The sequence below is a fragment of the Clarias gariepinus genome, chromosome 15, assembly GCF_024256425.1.
Source record: "Clarias gariepinus isolate MV-2021 ecotype Netherlands chromosome 15, CGAR_prim_01v2, whole genome shotgun sequence".
Taxonomy (NCBI): Eukaryota; Metazoa; Chordata; class Actinopteri; order Siluriformes; family Clariidae; genus Clarias; species Clarias gariepinus.
Genome location: NC_071114.1, coordinates 16,997,089 through 17,014,746, shown reverse-complemented (window position 1 = coordinate 17,014,746; position 17,658 = coordinate 16,997,089). Strand labels below are relative to the sequence as shown.

Below are 17,658 nucleotides of genomic sequence, written 5' to 3'. Positions count from 1 at the left end.
TGTGTGTAGTTGATAATATATATTCAGATAAATATACATTTGGGACATTTGCAAAGTGGGTATGTCTGCTATGAAGACTTTAATCCGACAGAAAAAGAAATAAAAAATTATATATTTTATACAATAAAAACAATATATACTATATATATATATATATATATATATATATATATATATATCACAGTATATATGTACTATATTACAGTATATATTAATAATAATAATAATAATAATAATAATAAAAATAGTAATAATAATAATATTGATAATAACACAGATAGTATTAATTTGTATTTTTGTCCTAACTTTGACATAGATTAGGCCTCCTATTTGCATTATGAAACTCTGTTTTTACAGAGTGTACTGATCAGCTGTGAAAGGTTTCTCCAAGGAAATGCTAACACCAATCTTATCACCCATGTTGGGCAAAAATGCACAGAAATAATATATTTACACTGACAAGAGACAAACAATTGGATCAAGTGTTTACAGTGTTAATATTTACCTACAGAATGGATTATCAAAGGTTTCCACTGCCCATCTCATACTAATCTCAAGTTTATTCCTGTCAGACCAGATCGGGTTAGACTGTTTCAAAATGAGGTGTTACAGGATATATATTTATTCTGGTTGGGCAATTTTTACAATTAATAATGCAATATTAGGGTCCATGTAAACCAGTTGTGTCAGAAAGTGAATTAAATATTCTTATACAGTATTTTAAGATACTGTTTATTTAATTTTTATTATGATAAATGTACCATACACACACACACATTCTTTATTTTATTTTATTATTTTTGACATATTCCACAAGCTTTACTCTGTTATTCTGGCATGCCCAAGAACATGACACAAAACAGAGAAAAACTTTAGATAACTACTTTCTATGTCTACTGTGCCATGCCACTGGCAACATGCCTAATTAGTCCGCTCTCAATTTATCTTCATGCAGACACAAATAAATGTGTTATTTTGGATTTTAGTATATCAGAAACTGTGTTATTCTGTATGCATGAGCTAGAATGACTGTAAACCTCCTGAAATCTGACCTGAGTCTCTAAAGCTGCAAATAATGCAAAATATTTTTATATGATTTATATCTAGTGTATTATTAAATAAAACAACTGTGGTAAAGCAGGATAAAACATAGAGAAGAGTTGCTGTAAAAAGGTCATCACTGATTATACTGTTACAGCCATTTTTATGGCTCAGCGTCCTTTACAGGTGCGTTCAAGGCTGTTAAACGTGATAAAGTCTCATTCAGCGCTATCTTGCTCACTTTGCTGATAACTTTACAAAATAGATTCACAGAATGACACAGGATTCTTAAATTGGGTGATAACCAAGCTTTTATAATAAATAAAAAAATATAAAAAAGCTACATTTACAAGAGAATATGTATAATTTATGTATTTTAAAATACTGAAGTATAGTATACTATAAATATTTATTATATGTGCATATACATATTGTGCAATATACCACACACACAAATGTAGTTTATATATTAAATATATATACATATTTTTAATATATTAAATATGTTCAGATTCGCATAAGCTAATAGATTTGAAATAACAATCTACATGTCTGAAACAATAAAAACAATCATGTTGACATGAGCAAACATAAATTTTTAGTCTTAGCAGGAAATGACAACAGTGTTACAGATTTTGGAGAAACATTTGGATATTTATATTAACTGAAATAATAGCCAGTTTGTTCTAATCTTTAGCACTGGTTGTGATGTATTTATCAGTAAGTAATGATACAGCCCACAGGCAGGAGTCTATTTTGTCAGTTCAGGGACAAATACAGGAGATAAAATCAGTTCGTAAGGTGGGGAGCTTAATGAATCATCTGATAAAACATTATAACAGACTGTACACTCTTGTTAAATAAAAAAATAATATGATTCAGTAGATCCAAATGAAATTATACAAAGGAGCTTTTTGTGACTATAGATTGTGATGGGGCAGTCTGACAATAATAACAAAATTACAAACAGAATTAAGTTGACCGACTGTCACGCTTGACTTAAGCAATAGTACTACTATCTGGTGAATTTTACTGCAAACCTGTAATAAGCAGTTGAGTATTACAGTCACCCAGCATACAATCTAGATCTAAAATGCTTTTTGAATGGTTTTAGAGCTACCCATTAACTTTGTTCAAGGTAATATTATAAACTAGGGTTAACAGGTTTTATCAGAATGTCTATCCCAGCTGCACATTACAAAGCACACAAAACACACCAATCTAGTAATGAATAAATAAATAGATAATACAAAAATATATAATACAAATGAATTGAATAAAGTAAGAGTACTTGGAAAAAAATAATTTTCTCTGCCTCTGAGTTGCAAACATGTGTTAGTAAAGTGTGGACATTATTCACTTAATAATCTAGCTTTCCCTCTGTTTTTATGTAAAATACATTGCCTAGCCAAAGAAAAGTCACTACTCATCCTTAATCCTTATGATCACTTAAACGCTTAGTGAAGATGAATAGTAAAAACTGATAGCTATGTTTATTAATGAGAGTAAGAGCACTTCCATACACACAATGTGGTGAAAACTCACAGGACTGGGACGACCCAGCTTTGTGTCCATTAGTAAACCACTTATTAGTGAGATTAATCAGGAAAGAAAAACAATAACATTTGCTCGGGATCATAAAGATGGAACTTTAGAGTATTGAAAAAGGTCATGTGGTCTGATGAGTCAAAACTGTCTTGACTCATCAGACCACATGACCTTCTTTCAATACTTTAAAGTTTCAGAGCAATGGGCGTGTCAGGGTAAGAAGAGAAGCACATGAACCGATGAACCTATCATGCATCAGTCAAGACTCTGGAGGCAGTGTTATGATCTGGGGTTTCTTCTGTTGGGCCGCGCTAGGCTCAGCAACGCTAGGTGGCAATAAAATGAAATAATGCCCAGATGGTGTATATAACAATAGATTTGGATCCTAGACACACTGATGCCCTTGCACTTTGCCAGTTAGTGGAAAATAAAAACCATCATGACTCAGTTTTAAAGACACCTTGAAGTGAATTGGAACAAGCTTTTTAAGTCTGACTTGAAATAATTTGGAACTCATTCCATGAAGCGGATTTGGAGTGAAATGTAACTGGACTTATGATTATGATTTTTTTGACCTGAACGTTGGGATGGAGGTAATTAATACTGGTCTTTGATGATTTAATTGGACTCAGTTAAAGCTGATTTAACATTAGTAGAAGCAAGCCCGTTAAAATTGACTTGTTGAAAACTGGAAATGACCCCTTGAAGCTGAATTGGAGTAAACTGCAGCTGGGCCCTTGAGGTTGCCATGGAATGACCTGAAATTCAACCCCTAAAGCTCCTTCTTTCTTCTTACTTGAACAATCTGCTGAAACTGTCTTCTTTTCACTAACCACCAGCTTTCCCCTTTCTTCTTTTATCTCTCTTTCTAGGGGTATATACCGTCTCCTCTGCCAAATGCTAATGATGACATTCTTCAGGTGCTGACTGGTTGTCGTGAGTTTGTTGTTCTGCTCTCGTCTCCTATATCAATAATAAGACCTCTGGCTAAAGTGGTTTCACATTTCTCCTTAGGAAAGCCAACAGCACTCACCTGTTCCTGTTACCTGGTTACCCTCATCACTAATTTAACATCAGATCCAGCACAGGGCAGCTGTGTGCGAGTGTGTGTGTTCAGGCCAGACAGCATGCAGAAGGACTCAGGGAAAAAGGGTGAAGTCGGACTGATGCAGGACGGAGACGCCATGAGCCCACAAACGCAGGACTCTAAGAGCTCGACCGGGGAAGAAGAAGGTGGCGTGGTGCCCTCTGCACCACCATTACCTACTTCACCTCCTTCTCCACCTTGCCAGAGACCGAAATTGATATTTCACACTCAGCTTGCTCATGGAAGCCCTACAGGCCGCATTCATGGCTTCACCAACGTAAAAGAGCTGTATGCCAAGATTGCTGAGGTTTTCAACATTTCTCCATCTGAGGTGAGTTTAACAAAAAATGAGCAAATCATGTATCATAGAGACCATAACGTAGCATGTTAGGGACTTTTTAGGAAACACTTTACCAAAAGAAATTATGGATCTATCTGCTTATCTGCCTTTAATTGTGTAGTTTGCCCTACATCATTCTCACTGTGCCATTGATGAGACCTTGTGATATTCTTTTTCAAGATATTGATAGGTACTAAACTTTAACCTCCCATTTAATAGCACCACAAGTCGTACACTATTTACACAAAATCATAAATGAACATTATTTTGCTTTTGTAATTCTGCTTTGTAGGGAGAAAAAAACAACACAAAAAATGGAATCTACAATTATGAATCATTACTGAGTGATAATGTCAGATTGTAGTAAATTATTATTAGTCTAAATGTATAACCCTACATGGTAATATTAAATGTATGTATGAGGGGTGTTCAGGTAAAACCAGTATTTTTTTGACTAGTGCTTTGACACACTCAAGGTAAAAAGTAAACCTAAACCAGGATTACATCTGAAACGCTGGCCTTTCAGGAACTCCCTTAATGGCCCACGGGAACAACTGCAGTGGGGCTCTGAGCCACTTTAGCCAGGATTGCCTTTTTTAAAACATTTGCACCATTTAAACATACAGTCTTCTATAAATGTCAAGAAATTTTACACCTTAATTCCTGAACACCTGACCACTCCTCATATATTTGTCATTAGCTGTTTTTTTTTTCTAAAACAGACCTGTGACCATGCCTATATAACTGATAAGTAATGACCAAATACATATAACAAACCTTCAAAACAATAAAACTGCACATGTCCTTGAAATGCTCACTTATCTACAGTCATATCTGACTATCTCTTAGTTAAGCTTCCACCCCAGGAAATGTGTTTATCTTGTCCAGGTCCAAGAGCTCCTGTTTAGACCCAAGCCAAAATGGTTTCCAGTGCAGACAACAAGTGTGAATAAGACATAAATCCTGAAAGATATAAAAGAGGAATAAAAGACAGCAGGGTGGTGCCCCTTTGGAAGCAGGGTTACTCTTATCACCCAGAAGTCAATTACTTTTCAATAGCAGCATGCTCTCAAGTGTTTTATTGCTTTTATACTACTTTATACTACCACTGTTTATGCTACTTAATTTCTTTATAAACAAGTCATGCATTTATTTGTTTATAGTTACATTTATCGTTGTAGAATTTCAGCAAGACAAGTTAGCACTAAGATTACAGGCAGTATAAACAGCTCTTCCTTCACCACACTCTCTTTTTGCACTCTTTTTTCAATACTTAACATGTTACCAAGAAAACACAAAGTGCAACATCCTCTCTCTACCAGACTCGCATCTGAGCACTCAGACACCGGAGACTCCTTCCATAAATGATAAACTAACGCTTGCAGAAGGAAAGCTTCACTGTATCAGTGTTCATACATTAAAATACAAGTCCTTGTAAATTATTTGTTACCTAATACATTCATGTATTAGAGTAAGGTTAATATAGAACAAAATAAATGTGTAATTTTAATTACAGTCTGACCCACTGTCACAGCTGCTGCAGAAACAGAAAATTAGTTAATTTCATCTGGCCGGTCACACTTACAGTACATAGGTATACAGTATGCCTAATAACTAGACAGGTAACAAAAAAACTGAACAAATAAAAAACATATTAACATTAAAATAAAAGCTTTTAAGAAATGTGTAATGGTTTTCCTTATGAACTATCACAACAAAGAGATTCCAGGGTGATTTTCCGACAGAAATCTCACTAATTGATATGTATTATAAATATTACTATGAGTGTACAGGATACTATAAAGTAATTATGAGGACTGTACTCTAGTATGCAGTGGATGCACACTGTCCTCCACTCTGCTCTCTCTCTCTCTCTCTCTCTCTCTCTCTCTCTCACATACACACCTCTTCCCATTATCTCTCCTGGTTTACCCAGATTCTCTTCTGCACTTTAAACTCACACAAAGTGGACATGCAGAAGTTGCTGGGTGGGCAGATCGGCCTTGAGGACTTCATCTTTGCCCACATCAGAGGAGAAACTAAAGAAGTGGAGGTCACTAAAACCGAGGACGCACTTGGTCTGACCATCACCGATAATGGTGCAGGATATGCTTTCATTAAGGTCTCTACTCTGTCTCTTTCTCTCACGCACACACACACACACACACACACACACACACACACACACACACACACACACACACACACACACACACACAGACAGTTGTTTGCAAGGATGTTTTATTGACCTTTGTTTTACTGTAGCTAATGAAGGACATGTTCAGTCCTACGTCTAATCTTATAAAATAAGTAAGGAAGAATGGATGGAGGCGAGAAAGACAGACAGAAAGATTAATGGATGACTGAGGACAAATAAACAAACAGGAAGACAGACAAGAGGAAAAATACAGGTGTACAAATAAAGGACATCAGGATGGATGGAGGACTTCTGAAGCATTATCAGCATTGACAGACAGATCGACAGGTGGATGAAAGGATGGACAGACATGTGTGAATGGATGAGACAGGAAGTCATGCAGAGAATTAATGGACAACATAAATGAATAGAAAGACAGACAGGTTGACAGAAATATACAGTAGATGACTAGATGGAGGACAGATGGCTAGATATCTGAGGATACTGAGGACACACAGAAAGGAACAAGGACAGACAGAGAAGAGGCAGACAGCCAGACTGACAGGTAGATAAATAGACAGACTGACAGACAGACGTATAGATAGATAGATGGATAAATAAATAGATGGATAGACAAATATTAGACTTTGTCCAGTTATTTAACCCTACTCTTCCTGATAGAGAATAAAAGAGGGCAGCACCATCGATCGACTGAAGAATGTGTGTGTCGGTGATCACATCGAGGCCATTAATGACCAGAGCATTGTGGGTTGCCGTCATTATGAAGTGGCCAAGATGCTGAAGGAGCAGCCGCGAGGCGAGCCGTTCACTCTCAGACTGGTGGGACCCAAGAAAGCGTTTGGTGAGTCATCACCCCCTCTGTGTGTCATCACTGTCATCTGTGTGTGTGTGTGTGTGTGTGTGTGGTCATTATCGTCATCACCACCGCAAAGCTGCACTACACTCATCATCCATTGCTCTGCTTTTACTCACTAATAAACATGAATCTTTTAACTGCTGTTTTTATATATTTATTTAATAATGGCTCGAGCTTGTAATTTTAGGTGACTTGAGGTGACTAGTTTTGATTAAAACAGCCATTCTGTTCCACTAGTTCTCTGCATAGTATAGTATTTATGTTCATAAAAAATAACTCCGTTGCATTTTTAAATATTCCTCGACATTAAGGACTGTTACTGGTGAAAAATAATAACATTTGAATAGAAATTTATTCAAATACACAATTACTAACCGACGTAATCCGTATACCTTTTACGTTCTTAAATAAGCAGAGTTTTACGGCGGAGACACACTGCCACCATGTGGTCAGCTCCAGTACTAGCACAAAATCCCTCACGTTTCAGACACATACCTGCTGTATACGGTGTCCTTGTTGTATTTACAAAATAATTATTTATACACTTAGTGCTAACCCCTAACCTTAACCATAGTTCCCCAAAACATTTATATCTTTATTTATTTTTAAATAAATAAATTAAAAAAACCCACAAAGTGAAAATATATTCCTGTCATTGATATAAAAACATTTCCCCACAAGGGCGGCGCTAGAGAGTTTCTTTTGCTGCTGCTGTGGAATGCTTGATTTTTCCATAAGAGTGCTGGGAAATGTAGGGTTTCCCATTAATGTGCCGGACACCACAGTTAAACTCATAACAGGCACCAGTGGCTGAAAAGCATACAGCCTACTTACCATTAGACACATGCCAAACAAAACACTGCGTTAATTTAGTGGAAAGCAATCCATTATAATATCACTAAGTTACATAAGTGCGCCCTGGCTAACAGGACACAAAATTAAGGCCAAAAATTCAGGGTATTAGCTGAATTCAATCATCTGTGTTGGCTTCATGCTTTTAATCTAAAAATAATATAGCTATTTCATTATTTCATGTATTTGTTTATAAAATTATACATTATTTTATGTAAACATTATTTATTAATAATAATAAAACACAGACATTTCTTTTTCTCCTCCCTGGCACTGCCACTGTCACCCCGTCCACTGGCACAAAGGAATAAACACACTTACCGTCTACAGTTTAAAGTTTCAGCAAATGAGTTTATGTGTACATTTTAAATCCTTCTTTTAAAATGGGCCAGAGGGGTGAAACTTCTGTCTCTCACATACACCGAGCTGAGAATTGCATAGTTTGAAGTACTGTGTGCTTTAAAAGGAAATGAGAGCCTGTCAAATAATAACGGATAGATATTTCCTGCAAATAGATAATTTAGTGGATTAGTGAGGAGGAAGGAAAAGGAAGGTCACATGAAATGGAAATATCCTGTTAAAAAGGATACATCCTTGCAACCAGGATCTTTAATCTGATATAGCAACCAACAAAATGCAAGTGAAAAACAAATAGAAACATTTAAGGTGGGAAAAAAGCAAGCAATTTATTTATCCTTATGGTTTCACGACTGCTAAAGCCATGGTTCACAAAGCGCTTATAAGGCATCAAAAGAATTTGACAGATGTGAAGGATTTTAGCAAAAAAGTGTGGAATGTAATTGGCAAATTAAGATGTGTTATGTTGAAAGACTCTTACCTGAAAAGACTTAGTGCTGTATGAGAAACAGTGAGAGTTTAAAGAAAATATTAATGAAAGGGTGTGCAACCAGGTTATTTATTGGATTTTCTCCTTTTTTTACTTTTACTCTAAAAAGTTTTTCTTTTCTTTTCTTTTGTATTTTCCTGTATTATATTAAAGGAGGGAAAAGCCAGCAATTTTAACTGAAATGGATAAATGGTTTAAATCCACATGATAGATAAATGATGAGATCACTTTAAAATGCAACCCTGCAACCCTGTTACCAAAATTACAGACTGAAATCATTACAAATTATTAAAATTATTGGAGTGTTCTTCAGGTTCTTATGGCGCCAGCACAGATTTGATTTTCGCGCACAGAAAATACAACCTGTTAGCAAAGAAAGCTCACAAAAATGAGATATTTCTGCCTGACAAGGGTTAACACATTTTTATAACTAGGAAAATGGATGTTGAAACAATATTACAAAAATTAATAAAGCCTAAATAGCATAATGCTTGCGATGTGCTATCTCCTTAATACTGAGCTGCAGCTGCATTATCTTCTGCAAAACCGTAAGCTTTTAATCGCACCTTAGTTCAATTATAGTGATGCACAAAGTGTTTAAAAGCAGCCAGTAATGATAATGATCTGGCCATTTATAATTTCAGTGGTTAAAGACACTAATGTCACTGAGATGGAACAGCTCTAATCGCTCTTGGCAGTGAAGTCAGTCGGCCGTGGTGCAGAGACTAAGCAAATGTAGAATTAGTGTTAATATGTATACGGTGTAGATGAGCATGCCTGTCTGTCTTCTCCCTCTCTGCCAGAAAATTACTGTTAATAATTAAAGTGCCTTTGATTATCATTATGCCATTAGCTAATTGGATGTTTGAAAATGATGGATTACCGTTCATGGGAACAATGCATGTAATTACACTCCCTTGTGCACATGCTACAGTGTGTACCCAGTGACAAGCCGAGCCAGACGGGACAAAATGGCCACCATACACTTCCAGTCAGACGCAGTACAGTGACTTATTATGGTTCTGCTTAGTTAATGAAGAAACAAGTCAAAGCAGATACTACATGTATATTGCAGTGATTTTTAACTTCAGGGCCAGTGTCCAACAGAGTTTGTAATTCACCATATACCACGAAGTTAAAGCAGAAGAATCGCCTAACTGTGATGGACACTGGCCCTCCAGAACTGGAGATAAAGATCTCTGCTATACAGTGTTAACAATCATGGAAAAAAATTAACGTGACTTCACAGGGCTCTAGCATCTCCCTGGTTAAGCACACATACTTTATTTTAATTTCTTCTATTAAGTCTTGTTATTATTCATGTGTTTCATTGTTTTTTTGGAGCCTTAATGCAGAAAATACAAAACTTCATGCATTGTTTCCTTCCAGTTGTGACACAGGTTATAAATCACAAGTCATAAAGATGGACTCAGTTTACAGATGAGTTCTTGAGCAAAGGCCTTAAACTCTTAAGGAGTCTAGGAGTGGTAAAGTAAGGAAAAGTTTAAATCCTTAGAATACATTTTTCCCATTTTCTTTCTGGGACAGCAGGATTGGCATAGTCATGTTCACCTGACAGTGCAGAAGAAAAGAGTTAATGCTTTTCTTTGATGTGCTGGTGACAGCCTGTACTTTTATCTGCTTTTATTTTGGGGAACAGCATTACACTAATGAGTAAAGTGAGCAAGTGTAGTGGATTATAGTTTCTCTTATACTGTACATTCACCATTATTATGTGCATTTACTATATGTTTATTTATTATGGTAAAATATTATGGCTATATATATGACTGTGTATTTTAACAATAATGTTGTAAAAAATCCAAATAACTTTACAGATCTTCATTGTAAAGGGTTTAAACAATGTTTTCCATGCATGTTCAATTAACCATAGTCAATTAATTATCATGCACCTGTGGAATGGTCGTTAAGACCTTAACAGCTTACAGAAAGTAGGCATTTAAGTTCACAGTTCTAAAAACGCAGGACACTAAAGAGACTTGTGTACCGACTGTAAAAAACACCCAAAGAAAGATGCCCAGGGTCCCTGCTCATCTGCGTGAACGTGCATTAGGCATGCTGCAGGGAGGCATGAGGACTGCTGATGTGGCTAGGGCAATAAATTGCCATGTCCGCACTGTGAGACGCCTAAGACGGCGCTACAGGGAGACAGGAAGGACAGCTGATCATCCTCGCAGTGGAAGACAACGTGTAACAACACCTGCACAGGATCGGTACATCTGAATATCACACCTGCGTGACAGGTACAGGATGGCCACAACAACTGCCCGAGTCACACCAGGAACACACAATCCCTCCATCAGTGCTCAGACTGTCCGCAATAGGCAGTCCATGAGGAGGAGATGCACTGCAGTACTTCAAGCAGCTGGTGGCCACACAGATACTGACTGGAACTTCTGATTTTGAGCCTCCCTTCATTCAGGGACACATTGTGAAAAATTTTCAGTTTATGTCTTATGGTGTTGACTCTTTTAGTGTTCATACAAATATTTACACATTAAGTTAACTGAAAGTAAAAACAGTTAAAAATCAGAGGACCTTCCTTTTTTTTGCTGAGTATATATATATATATATATATATATATATATATATATATGGTAAGGCTAATACAACTATACATTATAACTATACAACTGTACATTATTGCCATTAAATTCATCTGGAAAATGTACAGTATGCTAGACACATACTATCTGTAAAATACTGTATATTGCATCCTATACAAAATATAGTAATTATCTGTAGGTATATTATAGTACCTTACTCTAAACATGTTACAGTGCTACTGCCAGTATTTTACTCACTCTCACTCACTCATCATTTATACCGCTTTATCCTGTGGGTCGCGGGGGGTCTGGAGCTTATCCCAGGAATCTTAGGGTACAAGGCAGGGTGCACCCAGGATAGGGTGCCTATCCATCACAGGACACACACACACACACACACACACACACAAATTTGTAAACACCAGTTAGCCTAATCTGCATGTTTTTGGACTGTGGGAGGAAACCGGAGCCCCAGAGGTACTCAAGCATGGGGAGAACATGCAAACTCCAAGCACACTAAGACCGTGGCAGGAATCGAACACAAACCCTGGAGAAGCAAGGCGACAGTACTAACCACTACGCCACCGCGCTGCCCGCAATATCCTACTGTTATTTGTAAATATTTACAGTGTTTGTTTAGCAGCATCTACTGTTATGTTTATTTTCATGGCTACACAGTATGTTAGATCAGATAGACAGTAATAGAAGTTTTAATCCACAATAAATAAATAAACAGCAGCGAGTCAGTCGGAGATGGGTATTACAAGTATTCTGTTACCGAGGTGTAATACTGATTGTTAGCTTTAGGATTAGTAATTAATCAAATGGATGTTTAGTTATTTAAAAAATTAAAAGGGCAATTAAAAAGGCTTTGTAAAATCTATTTTCTACGAATAAAATTAGTCCATTACCTTTAATCAGTGTGATGTAACAGCTAAATCTAACCCTAACCTTTATACTAGTAACCCAAATGAATCTAATAGGCTGTTTGGTTCGAAATGAAAGTGGAAAAATTAAGTGCACTCATAAATCTTGTCTCACAAAGGGATTTGTATACAATTCTAGAAAAGGAAACAGTGTTTAAGTAGTAACACAGCTGCTTATGAAGTCCATAATTTAAATGAGATGACAAATGAAGAATTTACTAAACTAACAAAACAAATATAGACTTAATGTTCTTGTAAGTGGGACCAAAGACCTTTTTTATGCTCATTTATTCAGATAATATTAAAGCAGATCTGTGAAAGGTCAACACAAGAATGTCCCTCCCTGGACTATGGACATTTTTTCACTGTGATGTGATTGTGTTGCAGTAAAACCCCCCAAAAAAGGAAAAGAAACTGTTAAAATGTGTTCTTCTCACATAAGTAGCATTTAACCAGTGGTTGATGAAGTACACAAATCATTTACTTAGAGACAGTCTGGGAAAAATATTACTGCAGTAAAATAGAAGTCCTTCATTTATATATTCATTCGACTAAAGGTACAAAAGTACTTACCATCAAATGTGCTTAGGTATCAAAAGTAAAAGTAGAAGTTTATTATTAAAAACCTTCATTTAAAAATATATTTTAAACTTAAGATCTCTGCACATTTCCATCAATGGATGGAATAATGGATGGAATAATGGATGGAAATAGATAAAACCTCCTGCTTTGCTCTTGGTGTATTTTCTTGCATTGTACTGCAGTAACTGCTGTTTAAAATTCAAACAGTTAACTGTCTTAACTAACTGATTTAGCTAACCGTTTGGCGAGGCACATGGCAAAGTCATGGTAATAAGTGATTAATTTCAAACACAAACACATCTTTTATTTAAAATAAAAGATTTTAGTGCTGCAAGCTAACATTAGACTACCCATTAAAGAAAATGAGCACTAGCACAAAAATGGACTTACCTCTTAGTGTTTGCTCAGATTTAATGGACAATTACAGGGGCAGGCAGAGAAATCATTTAAAATATTTTTCTTTTTTTCTATAATCCTATTAAAGTTTTTTAATAATTTGGACAGCAGAACAAAAATCTTTGCGATGAACCACAATGAGCTGAATTATAAAAAGGACACACATCGTTTCTCTTTTTAACTGCGAGAATTTTTAAATTAATTAATTGAATAGTAGTAGACGTCTAAGAACAAAATAATCACAAACATTGTGAAATCTTTTGTGTAAATTGGAATTTTTTTTAAGAAAAAAATATATGAATAAAAGATTTTACAAAGCTCCTAACTTTCTAAACACTTATTCTCATTTTAAAATGACTAATAATTCTGTTGTTTTGAGCATGTGTGTACTTCATCTTTGCTTTTTTTTTTTGTTACTTGAGAAAACTTAGAATTGCATAGAAATTTGATCTAAGTCTGTTTGTGCATGTTGTTTCAGACATGATTGGTCAGAGGACACGAGCACCCAAATCCAGCGAAGGCAAAATGGTGAGCGGCAAAGAAACTCTGCGTCTGCGCTCGAAAGGACCATCAACTGTTCAGGAAGTGGTGAGTTTCTTGTCAGGTTGGCATGGTGAAAACAAGTACATGAATGACTTAAACACAAGAGACATTCCTCTCTTGTACTGTATGTCTTTAACTCTTTTGCTATCAGCCCAGTGAGTTTGAGGAGAAGGCTATTAAGAAGGTGGATGATCTTCTGGAGAGCTACATGGGCATACGGGATCCTGAACTTGGTGAGATGTCATTTTGCTTAAAATGTGCTATGTAACATATGCTATTTTTTAAAATTCCCTAAGGCATATTGACACTGAGTGAGTTCAGCCTCATAAAAACACAGCACATGTTTGTTACATTATGAAGTTTTAGAATATTTTAGTGAGGGTAATGTTATGATCAGGGGGAGACAAGTAGACATCATGGAAAAATGGTGTCCTAATAACTTAACATGACTTCTGAAATGAGAAGTTTGTAATATTGAAAAACTCTTATCATTATTATTTCATCTATTTAATCTAGATATTGTTAGTAATAAAATGGAAATGTTTAACTGTAATAATGTCACCAGCAGCCAACTAAACAAACAAAGTTTATCATAAGATCTACTAGAAGTCCTAATATTTCTGCCGTAGCTGAGTTTAAACACTGCATTTTGGCTTTGTACAGCAGTATACATCACAGCATCTTTCCAGCTAATCAATAATTACAACCTATTGTGTCTTCTGCTACCATTAATCTTCTTTTATCAAGCCGAGTTCAAGATCTTTAAAGTTGGAAGAAATTCCACTCAGCACTATGTAAAGCAAATGCCAAATCCTGATCTAATGTGGAACATTCTCAGGGAATTCAGTTTACAGTGGGACAAGCTTCAAACTCCTGAGTATAACCAGACCCTTAATAGTATCTTATTACGCAAACACTGCGAAGCATAAATATGCATCTGTTCATTGCAGTTCTTTGCAGACTGGACAATAGAACTGTAGGCCCAATTCTAGTACAGTTGCATGTTAAATCCTTACAAATGCATTTACACATGCAGGTTAACACAGTGCAGTGCAACATTTTGACATGACATATGGTGGTAAAATTACATTATTTAACCTTGGATTATGATAATATGACTTTTTAAAAAAGCATTTGCTGTGAGATACGATGTCATTTATTCTGCTAAAACAGGTAAACTTTGTGTTTCTTTGCAGCAACCACTATTGTAGAAGCCGCCAAAGACAAGCAAAATCCAGACGATTTTGCAGAGGCTCTAGACTCTGTCCTGGGGGATTTTGCCTTCCCTGACGTCTTTCTGTTTGACATCTGGGGAGCTCTTGAGGATGCAAAAAATGACAGAGTTTAGACCACTTTTTCAGCTTCTGGTTTTCTTACTAAGACTTTGATATTATCACAGTATTCTTCTGTCAGATGTAACTGTTTTTTTTTGCAACTGGTTATACATAACTCAACATGAGAGTTAGAGGTAGCACTTTAATTTTTGCACGTTTATTATTTAACTTTGACAGTCCTGAACTCACATCCTTAACCGCAGAGCTGACACTGCCCCAGCAAACCCCTGAGTGCAAATACCGGAAATGTGCAGTGTCATTAACTTGTTTGTGAAGCACAAAAAATGTCAGAAGACCACATATGTGAACAGTGACTGGGAAAATCAGTTATTGTGAGTTATAAAAAACTTTACACACTGAGTATGTAATGTGTGCTACTTTGTCAGAAGTAAATATTATTATCGATTTGTAAAATTATGTTTAAGCAATAAGTAATTATAGTAAAACACATCTTGCTCTAAACACTGTTGGTGCAACTTACACTTTATTTAAAATTATACTATTCCTGTTATTCTACTAACCTAGTTAAGAAAGAAATGTCACAAAAAATGTTATGTTCTAATTTGAAAGTATTTTCTGCTCAACTATGTTTGGGACAAGTGTAAAACTTATTTAAACTAGTATATTTCATATAATTAATATTCAGTGAATGTACATAATAAATTAACTATAATCCACTAAATGCTTCAAAACCTAAATGCAATACTATTTAAAATGTTTTTCCAGCCTTACTGGAAATGATTATTAATAAATGGCTTTTCTGAATAGTTTTATGCGTCATGAAATAATGTTAACTCCCAAAAATCCAGTTGTTGTTTATATATATATATATATATATATATATATATTTGTTGCAAAAGTGTGCTGTTGGCTGTTAACCAGTAACAGGAAAATCCACAGAATCCATATCTATTTATATTGCTTGAACACTGTGGTGTGTTTGAGTCTGTCCATGTGAAGGTCCCATAAAAGACCAGGTTTCATTATAAGCACAACTCTATGAGAGCTGAATTGAATGAACAGGACTTGACATGACTACTCTTCAGTTTAAACTTTTGGTCTTTTATGTCTTTTATATTACCCAATGATAGCTTACAAAATGGAGGTCTTCTTTTCATGTGCAGATATTTTGTGTTGTGTATATATAGAATATAACATGAACTACTTCAGTAATGTTTGTCTGCAATAAAGAATCCTTGTAGTACACAGAAACCTGAATTTCTTCCCTTAATTTAAAGGTGAACAGTAACAACTGGTTATTTTAAAAAGGGGACTGCACTAATCAAAGTTTAATAAAACTGAACTGACACTGGTTAACCCTTAGGAAGAATTAGATGTCAAGAGTGGATATGCTGGCATAAAAACCTAAAAAGTTAACACTGTGGTTATATCTGCATTTGTTCAAAATGGCATGGGGTTATAATGCAATGTCACTATCTGTATCTGTTTATGCGAACCAAATATTTGTAATTGGAGTCAGATTTAAACTCTAGTTGTGTATGGCTGAAATCAGAAGAGTTTGTCCAGAGTTTGTCTGTCAGCATGGTAGCTCAACCTCCCACATGCTGGCATTGCGCAATACTTATTGCTTTTATGTGGGACCTGTGTCTATGCACAAGTACAACCAAAGAAATGTGAAATAAAATAATTCTGCATATTCCCCAAAATATTAAATTATTTTTTAAACATTGTTCTCAAAATTAATGTACTTCGGACTAAGTGACTGATCGCATTGAAAATTAGGTTCAATTGTAGCCATTTGTGGGTTTATTGTATCATGTTTAATTTATACATTGCATAAATATCTTTAACTGTACTGTTTTCAAAGTAAAGAACTGACAAGTACAGCATCTTGGTAATCATGTTATTCAGTTATTGATAAAACTTTGTAATAAGTGTTAATTTTTATAATTAACTAATTAATTAATTTTTTGTTAATTAATATAACACGTGTTTAGGGCCTTGTTTACACGGGCGTTAAAATCGAGCGTTTTTCTTGCGTTTGTAGCGTCCGGTGAGCGCGGATCAAGCGCAGAGTGTTTTCTACACATAGGAGTCAATGAGAGTGTTCACACGGGCTTTGGTGACGTGCGTTTGTCCGGCTGCGCGTTTATACGGCATTAAAAAACTTTGAATGCACCTTTTTCTTGGCGTTGAAAACCCAACGAACGCAAGGAAACCGCTTCTAGTTCGTTTTCTTCGCGTTCATTTTACGCTTCGGAGGACCGGATATATCCCATGCGGAAAAGCGCAACATAAAAAAAAATGTTGAAAAACCTACGCGGAAATATTCGCATTTCTTCATAAATCACAAAAAAACGTCTTTTAATCCGACGTTGTGCAGTCAGAGGGTGAACCCGGTAGCGGCGGGCTTTCATATCCAGTTCCCGACACACTGCCCCCACAGGTTAACACACAAACTACAATTTGGGCTGCAGGCTGACGTTAGACAGAGACAAACGAACGCCGGTGTAAAAGTCAATCAAGTGCCACTACAAAACACAACATAAACGTCAAGGACGTTCAGAGCACGTTCATTTATCCAAAAACTTAATGCCCGTGTGAACAAGGCCTAAATGGG

The 17,658-nt window shown here is 35.8% G+C and overlaps 1 protein-coding gene across 1 annotated transcript; it reads left to right on the top strand.

Moving 5' to 3' along the window:
* The first annotated feature begins 3,704 nt into the window (after positions 1-3,704).
* Positions 3,705-15,877, top strand: gipc3 (GIPC PDZ domain containing family, member 3). Its single transcript, XM_053512833.1, has 6 exons — positions 3,705-4,007; positions 5,953-6,138; positions 6,835-7,015; positions 13,679-13,788; positions 13,895-13,976; positions 14,940-15,877. Exons 1-6 carry the CDS (start codon positions 3,717-3,719, stop codon positions 15,089-15,091), a joined length of 1,002 nt encoding a protein of 333 aa, XP_053368808.1. The 5' UTR covers positions 3,705-3,716; the 3' UTR covers positions 15,092-15,877.
* The last annotated feature ends 1,781 nt before the right edge of the window (positions 15,878-17,658 follow it).